Source organism: Columba livia, chromosome Z, assembly GCF_036013475.1.
Source record: "Columba livia isolate bColLiv1 breed racing homer chromosome Z, bColLiv1.pat.W.v2, whole genome shotgun sequence".
Lineage (NCBI taxonomy): Eukaryota > Metazoa > Chordata > Aves > Columbiformes > Columbidae > Columba > Columba livia.
The window spans coordinates 14,506,413-14,528,613 of record NC_088642.1 but is presented as its reverse complement, the minus strand read 5'-3'; the positions used below and the strand labels follow the sequence as shown (position 1 = coordinate 14,528,613).

The window sequence follows — 22,201 nt, the reverse complement described above, 5'->3', positions numbered from 1 at the left end:
TCCCTGACTTAATTGAACAGCCCTTCTTTATTAAAGTGGACATTTGCATTTATTTCTTTTTGATCGCCATATTAGAAAAAGATTACAATTTGCAGAGTCAGATTCAAGAAACTAGAAATACCCTACATCTGCTTTTTTTTATGGAAACTGGATACTTCAGTTTTATTTATTAAAAAGAGCCCTACCAGTGGAAGGTCATCAACCTCTGAACATTTATACTTTCGGGTAATTTTCCCCATATTAATATTCCTTTTAAGTCCTGTGACTCTATTCACCTTTACAAAGTATTGTGCATAAGAATACCAGGCAGTAAGCACTTATTTGAAAGATCTGTTTCCAAAGTTTATGAAGTACATAATTGGAGAAGCCTAATTACAAATTTGAAAAAACCTAGAAAAGAAAGAAAAACACCTTACATGCAGTCATTTTCCACCGTCAAAACTAAACAGTAATTGCTTCACCAATTAAAACAGTAGCTGTCTCCAAAACATTTCTCATTAACTGTTACAACTCTAAGCTGCAGAGCTGAGTAGTGGAAACTGTATTATGGAAAAACAAAATCAGATTCTGTCACTATTGAAATAAATGATTTATCACTAGTTTAGTTGTGTCTTGGTTTTTGTTTTTGTTTTTTTTTAATTCTGTTGCACCCAGAGACCCTGAACAGCAGGGGAACACCCAGGAGGTGCGAGCCCAGCAGCTGCCACCAGTGTAGTGAGTGGCTTCTCAGGCTGGAAAGGTTGTGCTGAACCCAACTGAGAAGGGGAGTGCCTGTTTTTGGCTGTGCTTCGGGTGGCACGCAACACAGGCTCTGCCTAGTGAAAGCACGATGTGTCCCGGGGCTGACAAACTCAGCCTGCCGGTGAGGAGGGTGCCTGCTATCTCCTCACCCAGTGCCGTGCTGGAAGCAGCCGAGCCAGGAGACCAGCCGGTATTGCAATGCATCCCGAGAGTAGCTGCTCAGGGGGGGTGCAAGAACTGCCAGAATTGGTAATAACAGCCTCAGGTGAACAGAGTGAGGAAAATGGACTGATCCACCAGCCAGCACTGGTTCTTGTTATGCAGAGCAGTGACAGCTGACAAGATGCCTCCCCCAAGGTCCCTGGTGTAAGCACAGGGATATGGGCTGCTCAGCCCCAAGCAGGAGAATGATGGGACAAATCCTCCTTTTTAAGTGCTCCACCAAAACAGGGAAGAAACCTCCAGGACCAGCCTTGAAATCATCAGCTTTTGCCTGCTACAAAACTCTGACAGCTGAGCATGCTCAAAAGAAAAAAACTAACAAACAAACAAAGAAACTACATTATCCGTGTAAGCAGCAAGGCAGAGGAGGGCTGGCAAAGGTGGCTGCTACCAGAAAGCAGCAGCTGGGAGGCTCTGCCGTGCTCCCCGGGCAGCTGGGGCACCCACAAGAACTTCCCCAGCCCCTCTCCAGGCCTGTTCTCTGCTGCGCTACGGCTGACAGCCAGAACTTGGTATGGATCAAGTGCCAGGTAAATAAGGACCATCAGCTTTTTACAAGCCTTCTTCGTTGTGACTGTAACTCACCTGCCAAGATCAGCCACAAAATGAGCTTTGTATTAGTCCCTTTCTTTAAATTCAGCATTTGCTTATCCCTTCTTCTGCTCCCTTCCAACCTGCCGAGTGATGCTCGGGCAGGCTGTGTTCAGCTCAACAGCGCGCCCACCAGACCAGCACCCACATCACCAGCACCCAGCAAAAGTGCCCCCGCTGTCCCTGCCTGGGCTGGGCTCTGTCTGCTGCCTCCATCCTACACCCCCTGCACAGAAAGGACAAGCAAAGGGGACTGTACCTGGCCTCAGCCTTCCTCTTGCTCATTTACACTTAAGGAACACAGTGTTTCTTTCCTATTTACTTAAGTGCAGAATATATTCCCAGATTTCCAAAGCTTTAATGAGCTGTAGCTCAGACTCTTCCACAGGGTCTTCTCTGAGACTCCCAGGTCCACGGTCCCACTTCTGATGCAGGCAAAGGCTGTTGGCACCTCAACGCACTCCAGCCCTGAAGCTTATGTGAAAACTGAAACACCTTTAACTGCTTCTCAGTCATGCAGAATTTATTTCTCCTACACCACCCCATGTAACTCTTTCCTAAAGAGCCAGAGCCAGATCCTCAGCTGCACCACATGTACCCTAGACAAAACAGCAGACCAGAAAAATCCACGCATTCAATGTTGGGCTGGTCAGGCTCCCCAGCAAAAAGGCTTGAGGCTGGATGCATGGTATTAGGTGATCTGTGATAGCACTTCAGCATTTTGGGGCAATGTAGCCTGTTCAGCCTAGCAGTGTCACACTGCAGCAAAAAATACCTCCTAAGTCCAACTTTTTTGCCTTTTAATCTCAGCTAAGACTGTTTCATTAAATAAAGAAAGCCCAGGCATTCCTTGTTGTCTCCCCCACCAATTTTCCCAAAAGGAGTTAGAGGCTGTTTCTACCAAATTCTGGATTAAAAAAAATCACTAATTGCCCCATGCACACAGACACATACTGCCAAATCCAACATTAAAAACTAATCCAATTTTTCCCCCTGTTTTCCATGAGTTTAGCTCCACAACCATGAGGATAGGCATCAGGATACTGCAGGGAAACACTCTACTCTCCCAAAGTAAAAATGCTTTCCTAGGCAACTTAAATACAACAACAGCAGACGCCAGGCCTGCAGCACGTGGAGGGCACAGCTTGCATTGGACTTTCTAAGGACACTTCAGTTCTCCAAACCGGATCGGGATCCAAACTCAGAGAAACAACAGCTCCTGGCTTAAAATGTGCTAATGTATGGGAAACGGAAAAAAAAAGTGGCATTCTGCACCCTAACTACTATACCATTCCTGTAGCACTAAGAGACAGGATTAGTGGCATCACATAAACTGCCTGGAAGGTGACGTACAAAGCGATGGAATTTGCAGGAATCTGCAATCAATACATACCAACACAAACACAGCATCTGCTCCTGAGGTGAGTGATACAAAAGCCAAGTAAACAACTCATTAGTCACAGCGATTCTCACCTTCTCTCTGTTGTCATAGGATGTAAGTACTTCCACATCACATAAATGCCAGGGATTCTCCCCTTCAGCCCTCCTCTCTCTCCCCCAAGCATCAGAGCTCTCCAGGTGAGCCTGGAGTACCCACAATGACTATGGGAAGGACAGGAAGGCACTAGGAAACAACGCTAGGCAAAAAAAACCTCTCTCAAGCCTGTTTTTAATGGAAAGCCCTGTTTTTCTTCTCCAACTCTGGCCCTAATTTCACAGCATCACAGGATAATTCAAGTTGGAAGGGATTTTAAGAGAATTCTGGTTCAAACTCCTGCTCAAAGCTGGGTCACCTCTGAGGTCAGGCTGGCAGGTTGGATACTCCAGGTTTTTTCCTTCCAGCTGTTTACACACACACACACACATAAACACACACAAAGGAGGTTTTGGGGGAATTCAGCATGCAGATTTTGCACTGAGTTAATTTGCTGTGACTTTCAGAGATCTGTGTCATATGTTTGCCCTCTTTACAAAATAAAATTTCATTAAATGGGGAGTTATGCCACTTTTAGCAACAAATATGTTAAAAATTCTCAAAACAATTACTCCTCTTAATATATTAAGTAAGGCTTTGCTTTTACCATTTTTTTATAATAACTGGTACCAGTTTTTATACCAAGTTCATCTGGACTGACAGCTGACACATCAACTTCAGGTCAAAGCTATTTGAAATGGCAGAGCTGCTGTATTTAATCCCTCCACTAGCATTCATGCATAATGCAAAGCACAAGCAGACACCTCAAAACCAGGGCTAAGTCTACCGGGCCTGGGATATTCAAAGGAATTCAAGGGTAACAGGCTCCCATTTGCCATTACAGTTCAGTAGCAAAGGGCAGCCTAACTCCCATGGGCTCCACTGAAAGTTCCCACTGGCAAATCCCACCACAGTGCTTTCTCTCTAATGATGCTCCCAGTGGTTTCCAGGCAGATTCATTAGCCTCTCTCCCTTTTCTTTTGGTGAAACGCACCACGATTAGTTTTGATTGCTTCTTTCAGTGCCTACTATGACTTTCCCAGCTGGTGATGGATTTTTCCACACAGCAGGTTCAATTGTTTATGGAGCTGATGGGTGGTGGCAGAAAGGCAACACCACTTGGCAGCACCGGACCTGACGGGCAGCATATCCTGTCACCTTGGAACAGCCAGGATGCAGCCACTGCTGCCGCCACTTGGTATTGAAATGGCATCTACAAGCTTTGAGGATCTGAACACAATTCCCAGCAGTTATTCACTGAGAGTCTTAATCTCAAGTACCATAGAAAAAACAGGACTTTGCACCTCAGTAAATCTGATTTCACAGTGGGAACTAAATTTGGTACCTGGTCTCAAAAAACACTGGGAAAAATATTTTGATCCTGAAGCTACCAAGGAAGGTGAAGCCTAATCCATTTCCCAGCTGACTGTATATGGCAGGAAATCAATTTGAGAATTTTAATGCTGCTATTTACTTTTAACCAGCCCAAGTCCATGAAAAAGCAGCAGCTGCATTTCTTAGGCAAACAAGCACCTTCACAAATAAGAAGTCTTTTCACAAAAAGCAGATAAGCAATTAGATCACAATAGATCCTACATTAATTAGTCTCACGAGCAAGACAGAAAACAGAAAGAATTCAAAGTCAATGATGAATAAGGTCTGCAACATACCTCTCTTCATGACTGTACTTTGGAATTTTGATCACAGTAAAATTACTGGAAATGCCATTATTCAGCATGTTTCTGTTCTTTGTTTAGTTGTTGGCCTAGGTACTAAAACGCAATTCAGTTTTCAGGTTTTGCCTCATAATTGTTTAAAGAGGTTTGGTCTAGAGAATTTGGACCAAATTCTTGGCTAAGACAAAATTTGCATTTATTCCACTGAAACTGCTTTTATCATAAAGCTTCATAATGGTTCCAGCTTGTTTATTTTATATTTGTCTTAAAGCTTCAGATTTTGGAGTCACATGATGATGCAGCTGTCTTTTCTTCCACTGAAGCCCAGCAAACACACTATTTCTAACACTGGTGTTACCAAAGAAAATCTTTTGAAAGCATCTCAAGCTCAGACACTGCCAGTGATGCCACTTCAAAATCAAGTTTACAGCATGCCCCTAGGTTGCAATAATTTAAAATTTTAACTTGTTACGTGGCTATGTTATCGATTGTGTTGGCTTTAAAGAACACAGCTTCTAAACTATTTTTGGCATGCTGGTTTTTAATGCATATCAATAACAGAGACCTAAAAATAGTTCTGACTTGAAATCATAAATTGTCTGTGCATTAAATACCCACAGTCTCACCTTGGCAGGGTATACTGCCTGCCAGCTGTCTGTTTCTGCTTAATATTAATTTATTTAGGTATGAATTCCCTATTAAATTGTCTTTGTGCTAAGCTTTGAAGCTTTAGATGGTCAATTACAGACACACACATGGTCCAACAGGTATTCTGCTAACAGCGAACACATGTTTTATTGACCTACTTCTTTTCCAGCTCATTAAACACAGCTGCACTCAAATGATCAAGAGAAAATAACCATAAAACCCCAAGAACACCCTTCCTACAAAGGATCACAAGGAAGGCGACCAGCCGCCGGTGCGGGGCCACTGCATGCCCATGCAGGGCACCTTGCTGGGGGCAGGGGCAACCCATCTGTCTGCTGACAGCAGCAGTGGGAAATCTCCTGCAGCCTGTTCCTTGGGGTGTCTGATGTGGGTGCATCTGAAGTGGGCTGCAACGGCTTCCCCCAGCCCATAACCTGCAGAAGACATTTGGCCAGCAGGCTGAACTCACAACAAACTGTGGTCAGTGGGTAGCGCTCCTGCTTGAGTGTTTGCTGGAGAAATGGAAGTCTCATAGAAGTTACAGACACAAGTAGTGTTCCCAAAATCTCCACAGATGATGAAATCAGCCCACCCATTCTGCCACCAGCCTGCACATCCCCACACCTCCTTTGCCCTGTCCCAATTTGCACCGTGAAGGTAAAACACTGCAGTGAAGCCTCCTCTCCTTCCCTCTTGAACAGACGAACAGTTAGCATTAACCCTGAAAGAAGACTGTCTCTGGCACATGAATTCACTGCCTTTGAAATAAAAGGGGACATTTACACATCAAAACTGTTCTTTTGAGCACCCTGTTACCGCAGACAGACATTATTGTGCTGATTAATCTTGCTTCATATTTTATGGTTGTTTTTAATGCGCCTTCTTTTTTTTTTTTTTTTTTTTAACTACAAGTTTGCTTTGAAATAAACATTAAATCAAAGACCTTGGCAAACAATAGGTTTTGTCCCCAGCTTTTGGCTGGTCTTTCAGGTGCAACACAAAGGAGCATGCTCTGGACTTCAGCAAACATTTTCTTGAGTAGCACTGGGCACAACCCTCTTACAAAAGCCAAAAGAGGGAGGTCATTTATAAAACACTCTCACATCTCCTCCTAAACACCTCAGTTTTATGTGATGGTTTCCCAACAACAGACCAGATCCATCACTTCTTACTCATAAAATCTGATGAGATCAAAACTCAAAGTAACTGGCAGAGCAACACTAAGCCAATATATAGAATTGCCACAGAAGCAAAACATGAGGCAAAGCACCTGTTTCAAATCAATTACATGCTAATCTTACCCTTTAATAGAAGCTGTCTCTTAATGATTAATGCAGGAAAAAATATGGGCATTGCTAGAAGAGTAAGCAGCTGAAAGAAGCCTATTATCTGACAGTCACAGAGATACTTGTTCTACACCAAGCTCAAAAGTCAGGGAAATTGTGACTAATTTTCGACTGCAGTTTGAGTATTAGCACAGCCATTTTCGGCTGGTTGCAGTCAGACTGTCAGGAAGTATATGCACTGACATTTGCTTCTTGCACTCATTAAAAACAACAGAAAAAATTGAACAGTTGCACATTCCCCAAGTTTGCATCATAAGCACAGGATCACAGGGTGTAATCAAATATTCTGAAATGGGTGCCCTTTTTAATTGTTTGCTAAATGTTCTGTGAATGTATAACTGCTGTGAAAACAGTTTGCATAAAAGCTAAAGGGAAAACTGTACATCAAAGCCAGAAAAAAGCACAATTATCAAAGAGGCATGTGCCTTCACCCCTTCAGCAAAGTGCTTTCCTTGAGTATACAGAACATACTTGGATCCACTTTCCTTTCTTCTGCTCCCATTTCTCTCCACTATGGGCAATACTGGTCTTACCCTTAAGCCGGAATTCATCACCACCTCCTTCCACCTTGCCTTTGCTACAGGTTTTCTCCATCTCTAGGCCCGCAACTGTGCCTCGGTAGACCCTGTCTCTGCTTTGGTCCAACTCCCTCTGGTGCCTTCACCATCCCCTCGTTCCATGTGCTGAAGCTCTGCCCTGATGCCATCCCGCTGCTCCAGAGCGTGGGCCACGTCCTCACAGCAAAAAGAAAAAGTGATGCAATGTTTTAAAAGACAGTCCTCTCCTCTGACTCAAAACTGCCTTTCTTGGGACCTTCATCCCACTTCCAGTTACCGCTGCTCTGTAATGGCAGGTTCCTTTGCATAGCAGCCAGCTTCTCTGCAGTTCTTACTGTCAGCAACAACTATCCTGCAATTCTCAACCTCAATTAAAAAAAGAAAAACAAAAATCCCTTTTCATCCTTGCCAAATATACTAGCTTACCTGTCTGTCATGTGTGCTTTAACACAGAATATATTCAATAACTCTTAAAGGCACGTTGGCTTCCTTGATTTTTATATGTCAGACCCTAAATGAATACAGTCAAATCACATCCATTTTTGTATTCTTTATGTTCCACCTCTAGAACAATCTTTCAAGGGATACTCACAGAATCTTGGCAGGTGACTATTGGAAATCTTCCTATTTGATTAAACTAAAACCAACCTTCATACCAGCACCAAGGCTTCTCCCCTTTACCACTCCAGCAAAAATTTATAAACAAAGGAATTTTTTCTATAGTATCCGGGGAGGCAGAACAAGATACTCCATGACATCTTCCCTAGCAGCTTGGCTACAGCCAATATAATTTATGTGGAAGGCAATCGAATGCTCCTGCGACAAATGCTAGTAAAAGACAGACAGAAAATCTTCCCCAGTTTCTCAACACATATTTAACGGCAGATGCTGCTGAGGAGGTTTCATATTACTAAGACTTCATTACTTTTACACAACATGCTACAGGCTATTTCCCGGAATATGTAAAGTGTTATACTAAATAATTAAAATGAGATGGTACTTTTCAAAATAAGCCAGACAGAAACACTTGGTGATTCAGCTACATGATTTTACTGGGTGTGTTTTCATACTCGGTATCTTACAAAATTCGATCATTCATAAAAAACTTCTCCCGGCCATTAGTATGCATTATTTATTCATACTTGTGCACCAATTTCAGACTCTTAACTGCATTACAAAAACATACACAAAACATTTTTAATGTACTAAAGCAAGGCACCTAACGAGGCCTCCACCCACAGATCACATTACCAGAGGAAAACAAGGACATCCCAAGGTTATCTTCCTGACATCAAACAACAATTAGCAAGACTCTTTTGTATTGTCACTGCTTTTCCTGAGAGTACACCTCTTTCCCTGAAGACTTGCTGCCAACTTCACAACACTGCACAACCCTGAGATGGAGCTGCTTCACTGCAGACCAGGAGAAGCAGCTGTCTGGCAAAAGACCCCCTTGCCAAGGGTCTTCTGCTACAAAATTTGCTCCTTTCCCTCAATCTACTTCCCTGAAACTCGGATCTATTGGTACAACCTTACCTAAGTGAAGAATAAATCTGTGTGTAAGAGATGATGGTCCAAACCATTGTAGTCTCACTGATACCAGTAATTCCAGTAAGGGCAAAAAGCACCTCACTGAAGATGCTGGCACCATTAATATAAGCAAAATGAAAAAGATCTGGCCATCATCCTGTTGTTTAAGAAGTCTGCAGGTAATGTAACCTGGAGTATGGTGTGCTGATTTACACCAACCCCTGTGGAACCTCAATAGACAGGGATGGACAATCTCTCTGCTCAATTCATTACCTCAAAGATGTGCACTATTCTAAATTTCCCTCCTAATGAATAAGCTCTAAATGAGGAGATATTAGAAAGAATAAAATCAATCAGGCATTACGCAGGCAATTCTGTACCTATATTAGTGTACAAAATTAAACCAGAACATCATTAACTGCCTTAATTAAAAGGTTAAGTAATACTACGGCATTTACTGTGGTTATGTTCAGAAATCAGAAAAAGTATTTTGAGATGAGAAAAACAGTAACAGAAGTACAAAACACTAGCACTGCAGAGCTGAAAAGCAAGTGTTACTTGAAATGTACTAATTACAAATGACACATAATGACATAATTTTTTGCTTTGGTATCACACTGCCATGTGATTTAATCCCTTTTGCCATCTGCTTTAAACAAATGGCAGTGTTATTTCCAAGAGGAAAAAAAGTACTTCCCCTGTGGTTCACTTCCACCATGTATCCCACAGACACTGATGTCTTAAGGCAGGGCACGAAACTCCATGTTCTCTGGTACGGAGAGGTAAATTTGCCATTATCTGTTGCAGAGTTAAAAGTAAGATCTTACTTGTTTTAATAAATGAATTCTATTTTGAACTTAGGAGATGAGGATGCTGATGTTACCTTCATATTCTTATATAGTTCCATTTCATTTTGTTTTAATTGTAACTTGAACACCGAATGAGCTCTGTGCTTACCTATGCAGTCATCCATGCTAAAAGTAGAAGAAATATGTTGTACACAGAAAGGGCAACTTGGAATTAATTGCATGCTGTATTTCTTAAAAAGGAAGAAATTGTTACAATGAGGGTGGTGAAACACTGGCCCAGGTTGCCCAGAGAGGTGGTAGATGCCCCATCCCTGGAGACATTCAAGGCCAGGCTGGATGGGGCTCTGAGCAACCTGATCTAGCTGAAGATGTCCCTGCTCATTGCAGGGGGGTTGGACTAGATTACCTTGAAAGGCCCCTTCCAACCCAAACCATTCCATGATTCTCCATTTGGCATTTACTCAATTAAGGAAGAGAGAAAGTTTGAAGTACCACATCTGCTCTGAAGGCTTCCTGACAAACCAGAAGCTTCACAGTCATATAGTTTTTTACTTTTATAAAATTTTGTTCCTTCCCTCTTCTCAAGTCAAAGAACAACAGCAAGAATTTGCTCACTGTGAAGGGCAGTGGAAAAATGGCACTATTAAAAATATTGTGAAATACACCAGAAAAACTCAAAATAGGCAGAAAAGCATCTTTACAGGCCAATCCACAAGTGCTAAGGGGTTGGCCTGCTGCTAGCTACAACGGATGCTGTCTAAACAGAAGACATGTAAAGTATATGCCATACGGGGTACAGCGACGGTCCAGCTCAGAAGACAAATGGGTAAAATGTACTCAGGAATTCATGCAGCAGCAATAGTAGAGAAATTAACTTACAATCATCATACATGCAGAACTGTGATGACCTTTTTTGTAGGACTTAGTAATTATTTAATAGGTTCCAAGCCATGAAAGAGATCTTACTCAACAAAGTCCTCAATATGGGATCCTATTAATCACCTCCAGCGCTGGCCACAGTAGCTAAGCTTATTTAAATAAGGCCCAGAGTTACTGAGCTTTGGCCGTTGCCAAAACACTGTGCTGACTTGGAACCACAGGGAAACAGCTTGTACATCTTCAGACGGCTTTTTAACACTGTAGTGCAGAGCATATTTGCAATGTTTTTAATCACACTTGCATGAGCTTCACATTGTATACCCCTTCTGACTGAAACAGGTTCATCTTACACAAATATGAGAAAAGAGCCAGGCCCACAAAGCACCATCCTCAACTTCCCTGATGCAAAAAATATGCATGTACTTTTTATAGAATACAAATTTCCATCCTTTAAAAAAAATATTAAAATCACATGGGTCAAATAGAGCCCTATTTTTTCTCCCTGGTTTTGCATTTGGCTGTTTATGGGGATCATAGGTATTTCTATGTTCTCCATAAAGTTTTAAACTGTGTTTTTCACTGTGTCACACATTCAGATCCTTCATGCTAACACCAAAAATGTTGGGGGAAAAAGCATCCCACAACGAAGTTCCAGTGCAGTTTTCCACATGTATCACTTTTCAACTCTATTCCTGTAGTACAACATCTGAATTAAAGAAATGAAAGGCATTATCAGCAAACAATGCTGTTGACTTCAAAGCTTAAAATAATTAAAATTGCACTGATTCCTGAAATCAAAGAGGTGAATCCATAGGTAAATCCTTAGGCATTACTCCAGATAGTTAACCTGACATGTCAATTAAATGCAAGAGTAATTTATTCAATTCTCAGTCTAGTCTGAAACAAAACCTATACTTCCCCTGGTTCCTAATTAGCCAAAGTACTTGTGTTCTTTCATGCAGGTAATTTCATAACCATTAGTGTAAAGCATTAACACATTTTTCTTTCAATCATACTTTCCTCCTGTTGACTGACACACCTTCTCTAGCGAGTGTACTTGTGCCAGTTTCAGCTTTGTGGGAACTTGCCCCAAGGTCTTTAGTAAAGTTCCCTCCCATACACGTAAAACAATGATATATAACCATGATGCTAGCTATGTGAAGAGACATGCACCTTACCTTAAAAAATATGAATGAAAAATTATGCACTGGAGGAATGTAGCCGCTTCCATTTGAGTGTATTTATGAAGCGCAATTGCATAGTACTTAACATACAGTAGAATGCAGCATGATTAGCTCCTTGACAACATGTTCAGGTGGTGCTTCTCATTAAATAATTTAAGAATTGTTTGACAGACCAGACTTCTTGCAGGATGCCTAGTAGTTCTAGGAAAGTTAATCAAATGCAAGAAATTCCTTTCCTGTACACATAAAACTTTTGTGGACACAGAAAACTTACTATATGCAGGATCCAACCGCGTATATATCTGGTACAGAGCTATTACCACACTCAGTATTTGTTTCTTAGTTCAATTTTGACTTCTTATTTAGGAATGTTTTTTGAAAGATGATTATGAGACTTCTTATATAGAGCTGGTTGAAAAAATGTGGGAAAACATCGTGAAAGATTCAGCCACATGAAATATGAAAAGTTTCTTCTAACTTTCAAATTCTTTCTAGTCTTTCATTGCATCCCTGTTGGTTTTAATTCACAATGATCAGGACTGACTTTATCCTGCAGAGGTGACAGGAAACAGAGGCACAAGGTCAGAGATCTTAAACTTTGCTGAGGCTTTGGAGGTCATGTCTTTCGGGGAGAAGTCTAGCACTCTTCTCATTTCTCCCTCCCCATACAACAGCTCCTGATGCATGACAGAGGCAAATTGCACTGCACAGACTCATGCACTACAGGATCAGAGCATAAAATACTTGTCACCCTCCAAATCACAAAGGAGACTGGAATCTGATGGCACATCACTCTGGGGTGCTCCCAGCCCTGCCTGCTGTAGCAACATGCCAGTGGGCTTAACAGAACCATCTGCACCCATCAGGATGCTGCAAGGATTTGCTGTGCTGCTTTGGCAAAGGCACCCTGTGACTCAATCAGAGCAGTAGTTGCAGATTTTCCAGACATGACTTAGCCAGGGAGACTTACACTAGCTTGTTACTCTACCTCTTGTGCAGACTTTGTAGCCAAGTACTGGTCCCCAAGCTGCTGGTGCTGCATTGGTGCCCTGTTATCAGGGCAAGATAAGGATGTCTGCACAAGATGCAGAGACAGCAGCTGAACACAAAGCTGGCCTACTGTAGGTGAAGGGTATCTTTACACACAGAAGCTCTGCCAGCTTATCTTAGAATCAGTGCAATTAAACTGGTGCAAGCCAGTTTAATTAAACCAGACGCTCTCATGTGGGCTCAATAGAAAGTATCCTGGTTAGCTTGCATCTGAACATTTGCCAGTGCAAGCTAATCCACTTTTGAGAGGTTATACCTACATATGTGTTCCTTTTCAAATTTGCACTAGCTTAGCTGACCTATTACTAAAATGACAACTTCAGTCAAACTAGAACAAGTTTCACCAGGCTAATTATTTAGGCATTTTTAGAAATATTTATCTCTTTCACTCATCAGCTTGGTTTGCTGATTGTGGTGATGAGATTAGCCTGCCCTGCCTTTGATTATAAAATGCTATTTTGGCAATCCATGTACTAAAGACTAGTAAGGCTGTAGTGGATGCCTGCTTAATACATTACAAGGAGTACTAACAAGCAAGTTCCTTAATCAAAGACTATTTTATTTAAACAGCTTCAAGATTTGATGTAGGACAATTAAAAAACATCATCCTTGAGTACGCTTTCAACTTCTGATCCTGCTGCTCTCTGTCCTTTGCTGTGATGTGACCAGCAAACAGCTAGTGTGAGGGCAGAAGTCATCCTGCGCTGCCAGCTGCAGAAAAACAGGAGCTCAAGCATTGCTGCAGTGCTGACTACTGTCGCATCTCACTTGAATTTCACAACTGTGCAGGAAAAGCCTACCACATTACTTAATCTATTACCCCAAAAGTGCAGCATTTTCCTCTTAAGACTTTTAGATGTTCCATTTTTACATGCTGCTCTACAACTCCCACAATAATGAATGAAGTCACCAAGTCGGATCAAAACTAGCATTCTGCAAAATGAGAAATAAATCTCATATGGGTTAGAGTTTCTCATTAGCATCTTCTTAAGTCCTTCAGGGAATTTTCAGAGCAATACAGTGCTCAGAAAAGTGGCCTCTTCCACTTATTTTGGTAGCCACAGTCAATAACTGCCATGCAATCTACTTAACTTTGACAAAAGAGTACTGGCAAAAATAACAAAAATAAAGAAAGATAATGCAGTAAGAGCTATTTTTACTAACATGGAAACTTTTTATCAAAGATATTATTATCCCTTAGAAGTGATGTAATTTTCTTTCCACAACTATAGAGTCTTCCAAGTTATTTTGCATTTCATTCTCAATGAAGAAAGAAGAGGGTGTTTGATCATCAGTTATCATTTTAAGATGGTAAATTAAAAGCTATTCTAACTAGAAATCATCAAGTAACACACATGCATTCTAAAACAGCTGATAAATGTACTTGGAAACAGCGAGAGTGACTTCAGCTTGGAAAACAAAACCAAAACCAAACAAAAACACCAAAGCAAACAAACAAACAAACAAAAACAAAACAAAAAAAAAAACCAACACTGGGAAAGGATTTGCAGAAATCAACATTCTGAGTACCATTATACAGACACAAATAGAGGTTTGGTTTTGTGGGTTTTTTCAAAAGCTTTCTGTGTTTCTATTCTGCTCATTTTCTCACCTACTCTCAACAAGCTTGCAAAGTAGCATGCAATTGTTTTAGCAAAACCTATTGCTTCCACTGCTATCAAGATGTCTTAGTTCCTAGGACTATTCATTCTGAGATTTGGCAAACTGCCTGCACTACTTGTTAATTAAATAAAGTGTTAATTACCATTATTAAAGGCATCCTTGTTGCTTTTGCAGGAGATAGACATCTGCTGGCAAGGACCAGTGGACTTCCACAGTGCACTGGTTAATGCTGGCTGACAAGAAGTGTCCGTTTTGACATCCACCTGATTTTCATTAGTCCTTGCTGTATGAGTATTTGAGACATTGAGCCCATACACACCATCCGCATAAACAAGAGAAGAATCTGATCTGCTGAGACTGCTTAGAGACACACATACTACAGCTTCATTTAAGTAGAACGTATTTTCGCCATGTAAGCTGTTTGATTGATTATGTCCCATTATCTGCAGAAGGGGAAAAAAAACCAGAGAACATAATTTTCAATTTCGTCCAGCATCAGAATCATAGAATCACAGAATATCTTGAGTTGGAAGGGACCCATAGGGATCATCAATGCCAACTCCCTGTTCCTTGCAGGGCTACCTAAGTCTAAACCATATGACTAAGAGCATCATCCAGAAGAATCCTTACACCAGGATACCTAAAATTAACTGCCAGACAGAATGGGGATTCATAGCAAATAGTCATCTCATTTCCCAGAACTTAAATAGTTTGTGCATTCAGGAATAAACAACAATAACCTAGTACATTTTGTCTTTGCTCCCCTCAAAACAGAGAAAAACTAAGTAATAACTGTGAAATAGCAAATAACAAAGGGTCTCTACCTGGGAGGCACTGAGCTCTGCTGAGTCCTTTCAGGGGGTTAATATTGCCCGACGGCTCAATGAGGTACCACTTTACATATGTAAATTCCCATACACTGCAATCCAAAAACAACATCGTACCTCACGTATACATTTAATCACAGAGAACTGGACTGCAGCAGTCAAACCGGGGGTGGCAAACAGCTTCCAGCAAGCAGCCATGGCTTTCAGGGGCTCAAAAAGCAAATCCTGCTAAGCCTACAGGTGTTTTATCAGGGTAGAGCTCACAAAAAAAGTAGGAGTAGCAGTGTGAGTTACTACTACAATATTTGGCCACACAAAACTAGCTAGGTAGCTGGCTCAGTGTAATGGCAGAAATACTGGGCTGGGAATACTGCCTGACTGGCAACCATTCAGCCAGCTCTGCTGCTGAAAGGAGTATGGTAGTGGCAAATGCAGGACAAAAGACAATCCCAAGGCCTGGAGTATATCCAAAGCCATGTATTTTACTTGAAAAAAAAAAAAATACAAGTAGTCTTACACATTAAATATTAGATCGCCAACTACTACTTTTGACACTCAATATTTCATCGTTTTGCCTCTCTGTCTCTATGATGATGGCCATCCCTGCATCAGCCTATCATCCTTCAACCTCCTCTCCTCAAAAAACTTCAGAAATTCAATCCATAAAGCTGACAGGTTCGGTTTTGGCTTTAACGTCTACTTCTTAAGCACTGCCAAACACATCAAAATTGTACTGCAAGCTATACTAGTAAGAGCCTTAGTTGTTTGGGCTGGGCAAGCATATACAGATAAGTCGTGTTCACAAAAGCCAGATGAAAAGGGAGAGGTCAGAGGTCATTCCTTCACCCTTTCATACAAGCACAGAATTAGATGCTGAGTGGTCACCACTCATTATGGGGCAGTTACCAGCTGAAAAACTAGGGAGAAGATGGCCTGAAGAAAGGCTCTACAGATTTTCTTATGAAAATGAAAACCTGAGGGAAAAAAAAGGCTGTTTCAGTCAGTGAGCTTCCCATTTATGCACAAGCCAGGCAAAATGTTTTGGTTTTCAGGTATTTTAGAGAACAGTAATGGAAATCAAGACTCTACCCACTAAGTCAAGAACTAGAGGCCAGATCCCACCTAGCAGGTGAACACCGAAACAGCTGAGTTCAGAGTCACAGAATCACAGAATGGTTGGGGTTGGAAGGGACCTCTAGAGATCACCTAGTCCAACCCACCTGCTAAAGCAGGTTCACCAGAGCAGATCACAAAGGAATGTGTCCATGTGGGTTTGAATGTCTCCAGAGGAGGAGACTCCGCAAGCTCTCTGGACAGCCTGTTCCAGTGCTCTGTCACCCACAAAGTACAGAAGTTTCTCCTCACATTCAGATGGAATGTGCTTCATTCTGTGCCGGCTACCCCTCAACACAGTTTTCCTAATGCACCCAGCCTCTACCCTTCACCATCAACAAAAACTTTTTTTAGTATTAAATGCTTAAGCAGCCTCAAAGCTGCTTTAAATTGCATAACACATCACTAAAACCTTTATATGCCTCAAGCATTACAATAACTTAGCTTTCCTACAAGAGGTGAGAAGCACAATGTATCTAGGAAGCACAGCAGCAAAACAAAACACAGAGTCCCACACTTAAAATTTCCATCTCAATTTAATACCCATTGGTCTGTTTGACTTCTGTAGGGCACTCAGCTTAACAGAATGGTTGAGACAGGAAGGCACCTCTGGAGGCCATCTGGTCCACCTTCCTGCTCAAGCAGGGCCACCTAGAGCAGGTTGCCCAGGACCACATCCAGATGGCTTTTGGTCATCTCCAAGGATGGAGAATCCTCTACTTCCCTGGGCCACCCATGCCAGGGCTCAGTCACCCTCATAGGAAAAGTGATGTTCTGATGTTCTGCAGGTACCTTCTGTATTTCAGTTTGTGCCCATTGCCTCTGGTCCTGTCACTGGGCACCACTGGAAAGAGCCTGGATCCACCCTATTTACACCCTCTGTTTAGGTATTTATACACATTAATAAGAACTCCCCATGAGCCTTTTCTTCTTCAGGCTGAACAGGCTCAGTTCTCATAGCAGAGATGCCCCAGTCCCTCAGACATTTTTGAGGCCCTTCAGTGGACACACACACACTCCATCTCTATGTCTCTGTTGTACTGCGGGCCCAGAACTGGACTCTAGGTGTGGCCTCACCAGTGCTAAGTGGAGCAAAACGGTCACCTTCCCCAGACTGCTAGCAATACTTTGCCTAATACAGATGAGAAGACCATTTGCCTTCTTTGTGGTAGGGCACATTGTTGGCTTATGTTCAATCTGGTGTCCCCCAGAGCCCCCAGGTCCTTTTCTGCAAAGCTGCTTTCCACTTATGTGACCCCCAGCATATATTGATGCATTAGGGTTGTTCCTCCAAGGGGCAGGAATTTGTATTTCACCAATTAAATTTCATGAAGTTCAAACAAGGCGCTTGGATATGCCTGAATCTCAGCTTCCCACACATTCACTTGTTAAATTACCAGCCAACAAAACCCAGGCACACTAGTCTATTCATCGAGGAAAAGTCCCTCTAGGGGGCTGCAGTTGGGGATATAATTACGGCAGGCAACCACACACCTCATAGCTCCCTGTGGATGATAACAGACTAGTTTGTTGACCATGCTTCCAGTGCCAGAGGAGCTTCTTCTGCAATTTCACACTGTTTCTTTCTCTCTCCACCATGTTCTGGCCCTCCTGGAGTCTCTCCAGGCTCTGCTGGTACTCCTGCAGCTGCAGCGCCAGTTCTTGCCGGCTCCTCTCCAGCAGCTCCTCCTGCCACCCGCAGTCTCTCTCCCGCTGCCCCAGTTGGTCCTTCCTCGCCTTCTGCTCCCGCTGCCGCTGGTCACACTCACGCAGCCACCGCTGCTGCTCTTGCTGGAACTGCTGCTTAAGTTTGTGTATGTTGGCCAGCTCCACCCTTTGCTTTTCCAAATTCCGGTATTTTTCTTGTTCCAGAAGGAGGTTTAGCCGAGAGCTGTGGCCCCGACAGGCCTTCTCGTTCTCTTGCAGGAGTAACCTATGGAGCTCTCTGTGGCTGTCCTGGATAGCAAATGCTGCCTAGACACAACAACAAAATCAGACACAAATGTTTAAATGCTAGCATTAATCCATTTCTGTATTTTTACATAGAAGCATTATGTTAAAATGCTCCAACCTCCTGTAATATCAGCATTTAATTATTTTGGGAGGTTATTCCTCATGCAAGTAGAGAAAATTCTGTTCATGCCTTGATGTTTCTAAAAGCACTCAACCATTTCAAGCACTTATAACAAGGCTTCTGGTTTACACTTAGTATTATTAAATATGTTTATAGTACAGCTGTGCATATGCACTTCAGTTACAGCTGGGGTCCTGTTCTGTCAGAGATGTTAAGACACATAGGAAAAATGATTTTTCATAGTTAAAGAGGGCATTAAGGCACTACATTCAACAAAGTATTCCTAATACAGATGTGGTTTATACAGATAAAACAGTACTGTTTCCAGTACAGCTCACTACACCCCTAAGGCTCTCCTTGTTAACCTATAGCAGTGCAGTCCTACTAACCTCAGTCCTACAGGCATCTGCCAACACAGCCATGTCATCAGGACCGTCCTGCTACATGCACCTGACTGAGATATCTCTGCCAGCAAAAATCTGCAGTATAGTAATGATTGTGATGTTTCAGTAATGTATTTTACAATAGAGAGCTCCATATTCCATCCTTCACAAGGACATTGTGATATTGTTTGCATTAAAGATTATGACATCCTCCAATAACAGAAAAATAAATTGCTGGGATTAAGAAGAAAGAAAAGCAAGAAAGCCCTAGAACTGCTCAGGCACTTATTGCACAGCCTATCTTCAACAGCTGACATGTGAATCTACTTCAGTAGACATTCCCAGAGAATTCCCACAGTCCCGTTACCCCATACCATCCTCCTCAGAAAGAGTTTTTCACTTTATGCAATGTGCAGTTTCCAGTGTTCTTGGAACTTGCCCCAATACTGTGTCAGTTCCAATAATTTGTAAACAAGCCAAGGACAGTATCTTCTGCTTGTTCTTCTGCACCTATACTATCAGTTTATGCAAATTTTCATGGTCTGAACAATAAGGCATGATCTCAAGCCTTACTTTACTGCCTCTGTGGTGATAAGCTGTTTTTAAGTTTTCTGAAAAATTTTGCCTGAATTACAAGCTTTTTATTTTACTTCTGCATTGCTTCAATCCATTTAACTTCTAATTCCAGCACTACTATGAAGTATGTTAATGCCAAGAGGGCCTAAAAATTAAATATACTGAAATGAAACATTTTTAAATAAAACTATAAAACTGCACCTAAATAAAAAAAGTAAGTTAAAATACTCAGAACAAAAGAGGCAAAAGCTTCAGACTAAGGCCCTACAAAATACACACAACAATTAACTGAGACTGAAATATCTAAAATGGGTTGATTTGCTACCTAAGTGGGAGATGCACTCTTTATTATTAGCCAGGAGAATATTCTAACAAAACACTATTATTTTTCAATATTTTGAACTATAATTTCCGAAATCTGTACCCAAAATGACATCAGTTCAGTTAGAACTATAATTTTACTTCCCCCCTAGACTTTTGGACTATACACAAATCTTTTTTTGAGGGGGAATTAATCTTCAAGCAAGCATTATCCAGTTCTTAAATCTGTCACTGATGTAGAATAAAATTATATTACATGACAACTTATGCAGCAGTCAGTAGAGATAGGTCTCTACTGACATAATGTCTAAAAGTAGGGCAAAATGAAAACACATCTTAGGTAGTAAATTATTATGACTAATTATAAAGTTAAGATTGGAGTAGTCACCTGTAGGCTGTACAAGAGACGGGTTAAGTTCTGGATTGCTTGTACAATCTAGAAAATAAAAGAGAAGGATTTTCAAAACTTTGACCACTATTAACTAAATAGTTATTGCATTCTGTCTGGGGTTTAAATAAACTCACCTCTGTCCCTGTAGATCCTGGGAAATTCATACTTCCTCCCTAAAATAAACACGTGTTGTTTTAAAAAAGTAGTTTTTTACTTTAGAATTGTATCATTTAAGTAATTTAAAAAAAAAATACTAGTGGAGACATTAATATTGCTCATATATGCAATGGTGAGTCAAACCTTTTTAGGGTATGTGAAAAAAGACAGAAGCAATAACCTACAAAGACTAATAATTCATCAACACTGGAGTTTCCGTGGAAATCACTAGAGATTCTAAGCACAACTGTAAAAACAAAAATATTTCATCCACAATTTTAATCCTCCTGTGAGTAATGCTACACAGAAAAGATATTTCCATTCATTCTTTGTTTACTTGACAATTTTGAAATACAGTAACCAGACTTCTGTATATACAGCAGAGTGGGTTTAGATTACTTATAGTAGGATGAAATAACACGAGACTTCAAAAATAGAGGTATTAATGTAGCAAGAAGATGTGAGTGGGTCATGGTGAATGCCTCTGATGTGCTGTGAGGAGCTAAGCAAACGTTGGGTGTCCACTGTACTCTGCAAAACATATCAGTGTAGTTACTACTGTCCACTGCAGCAAGGCTCAGCCATTTCACACTTTCCATCCTGCTCACTTTTCCTGCAGAGCCTTCTAAATTTATGGGGTGAAGCCACCCATAATCCCCTCAGCATGAAGAACAGCTCCTCTGAGAAAGATACGGTGAAACGGTGGAGAAATAAAACACAAGCCCTTCTGAGGCTACGCTGAAAAGACTTCCTGTATGACTTTTTTCTTTTTTTTCCAGAGGAGTGGAGGAGGGTTTGGGGAATAGTTACTGTCTCTCTGATTCCCCTAAGCTCTCTACCCAGTCTCGTTTTCCCCCACAGAGAGCAAAGCAGCTGCTCCATGTAGCTGTGATAACTGCAAATGAAAAAGGACAGGCCCCAAAACACAGCTCGACAGACAAGTCGGGGGGAAAAGGTGCACCAGCTGTGATATTTCCTCCACCCCTCTCTCTCTCTCTCATTATCTCTCTTCAGTATTTCCCTCCATTAACCCTCCACATCTTCACCTTCTCCACTTCCCACTGCACCCACGAGACATGGAACTGCCCGGCTCTGCCACAGGAAGCAGAGGACTTTGCACAGGTGCCTCTGCGTAGCGCAAGGACTGACTCAAGGGAGCTCCGCTTTCCCTTCACTGCACAGGCATGATGAGCGGCAGTCAAGGAGGATGAATGGGGCCAAGAGGAAGACAAAGGAGAAGGAGATGCTGGCATGGTGAAGAAGGGTGAAAGGGTACAAAGGAAAGCCCACATGCTAAACAACAGTGGGATCAGCTGTTCCCCTCCCTTTTTGAAGCCCCGTTTCACTTAATAATGGCAGTGTAGGGAGACTGAAGGCTTAGCTGGCTTTGGCATCGCCAAGGGTAGCAAGTGGCCAGCCCAAGTACCTGTGGTCTCCTCACCGCAGCACCACTTGAGTGCTGAGGGATGAGCCTAAGGTAGGTTAATCGAGCTAGCCAGGGTGACAGCAGCGCTGCAGCTGCAGAACAAGCCCTGTTAAGCCCAGCTAGGCCCGAAGCAATATGTCCAGCGGTTTAACCTGTGCTGCAGGCCACCGCCACGTCCCTGCCACTCTTCCCTAGCACCCCGCTTCAGAGCAATGAGCAGCAGTGGGGACCAGGGTCAGATCCCAGGGCAGGCTGCATAAACTGTACCTCAGACAACCCCCCAGAGATGCAATTACAAGGCAGAAGCAGGGTGGATGAGTTGGAGAGCACTTCGGACCTCACATGTTGCATGGGCTACAATCTTCCTTCTGATGCTTTGTCAGCATCTAACCCCCAAGGTGAGGGCTTTCATTCCAGCTTTCCAGCTCCTGGTTTCCCAGGCTAGCTGGTGTGACCCCTGGTGCCCCAGGACTGTACACCCAGCATCTGAAAGCAGACAAAACGTCCTCCGCCCTTGAAAGCCCTTGTCTTCCCTGTTTTGTTTGTGCGTTCTGCCACCTCCTGGTAAGTCTGATTCTGACATGGTAATATGTGACAATTAGTC

The 22,201-nt window shown here is 42.1% G+C and overlaps 1 protein-coding gene across 11 annotated transcripts in view; it reads right to left on the bottom strand.

Annotated features, from left to right (window-relative positions):
• Positions 1–22,201, bottom strand: part of ARHGEF28 (Rho guanine nucleotide exchange factor 28) — a 139,820-nt gene that overhangs the window by 2,974 nt on the left and 114,645 nt on the right. For 10 of the 11 annotated variants that reach the window (XM_065047306.1, XM_065047310.1, XM_065047309.1 and 7 more), the window contains 4 exons: positions 20,150–20,188; positions 20,013–20,060; positions 17,765–18,244; positions 14,473–14,773 (listed from right to left, as the gene is read on the bottom strand). In XM_065047306.1, coding sequence (XP_064903378.1) covers positions 14,473–14,773; positions 17,765–18,244; positions 20,013–20,060; positions 20,150–20,188 — 868 coding nt within the window. The remainder of the gene's footprint in view (positions 1–14,472; positions 14,774–17,764; positions 18,245–20,012; positions 20,061–20,149; positions 20,189–22,201) is intronic. The other variant, XM_065047312.1, reaches the window with a different exon arrangement.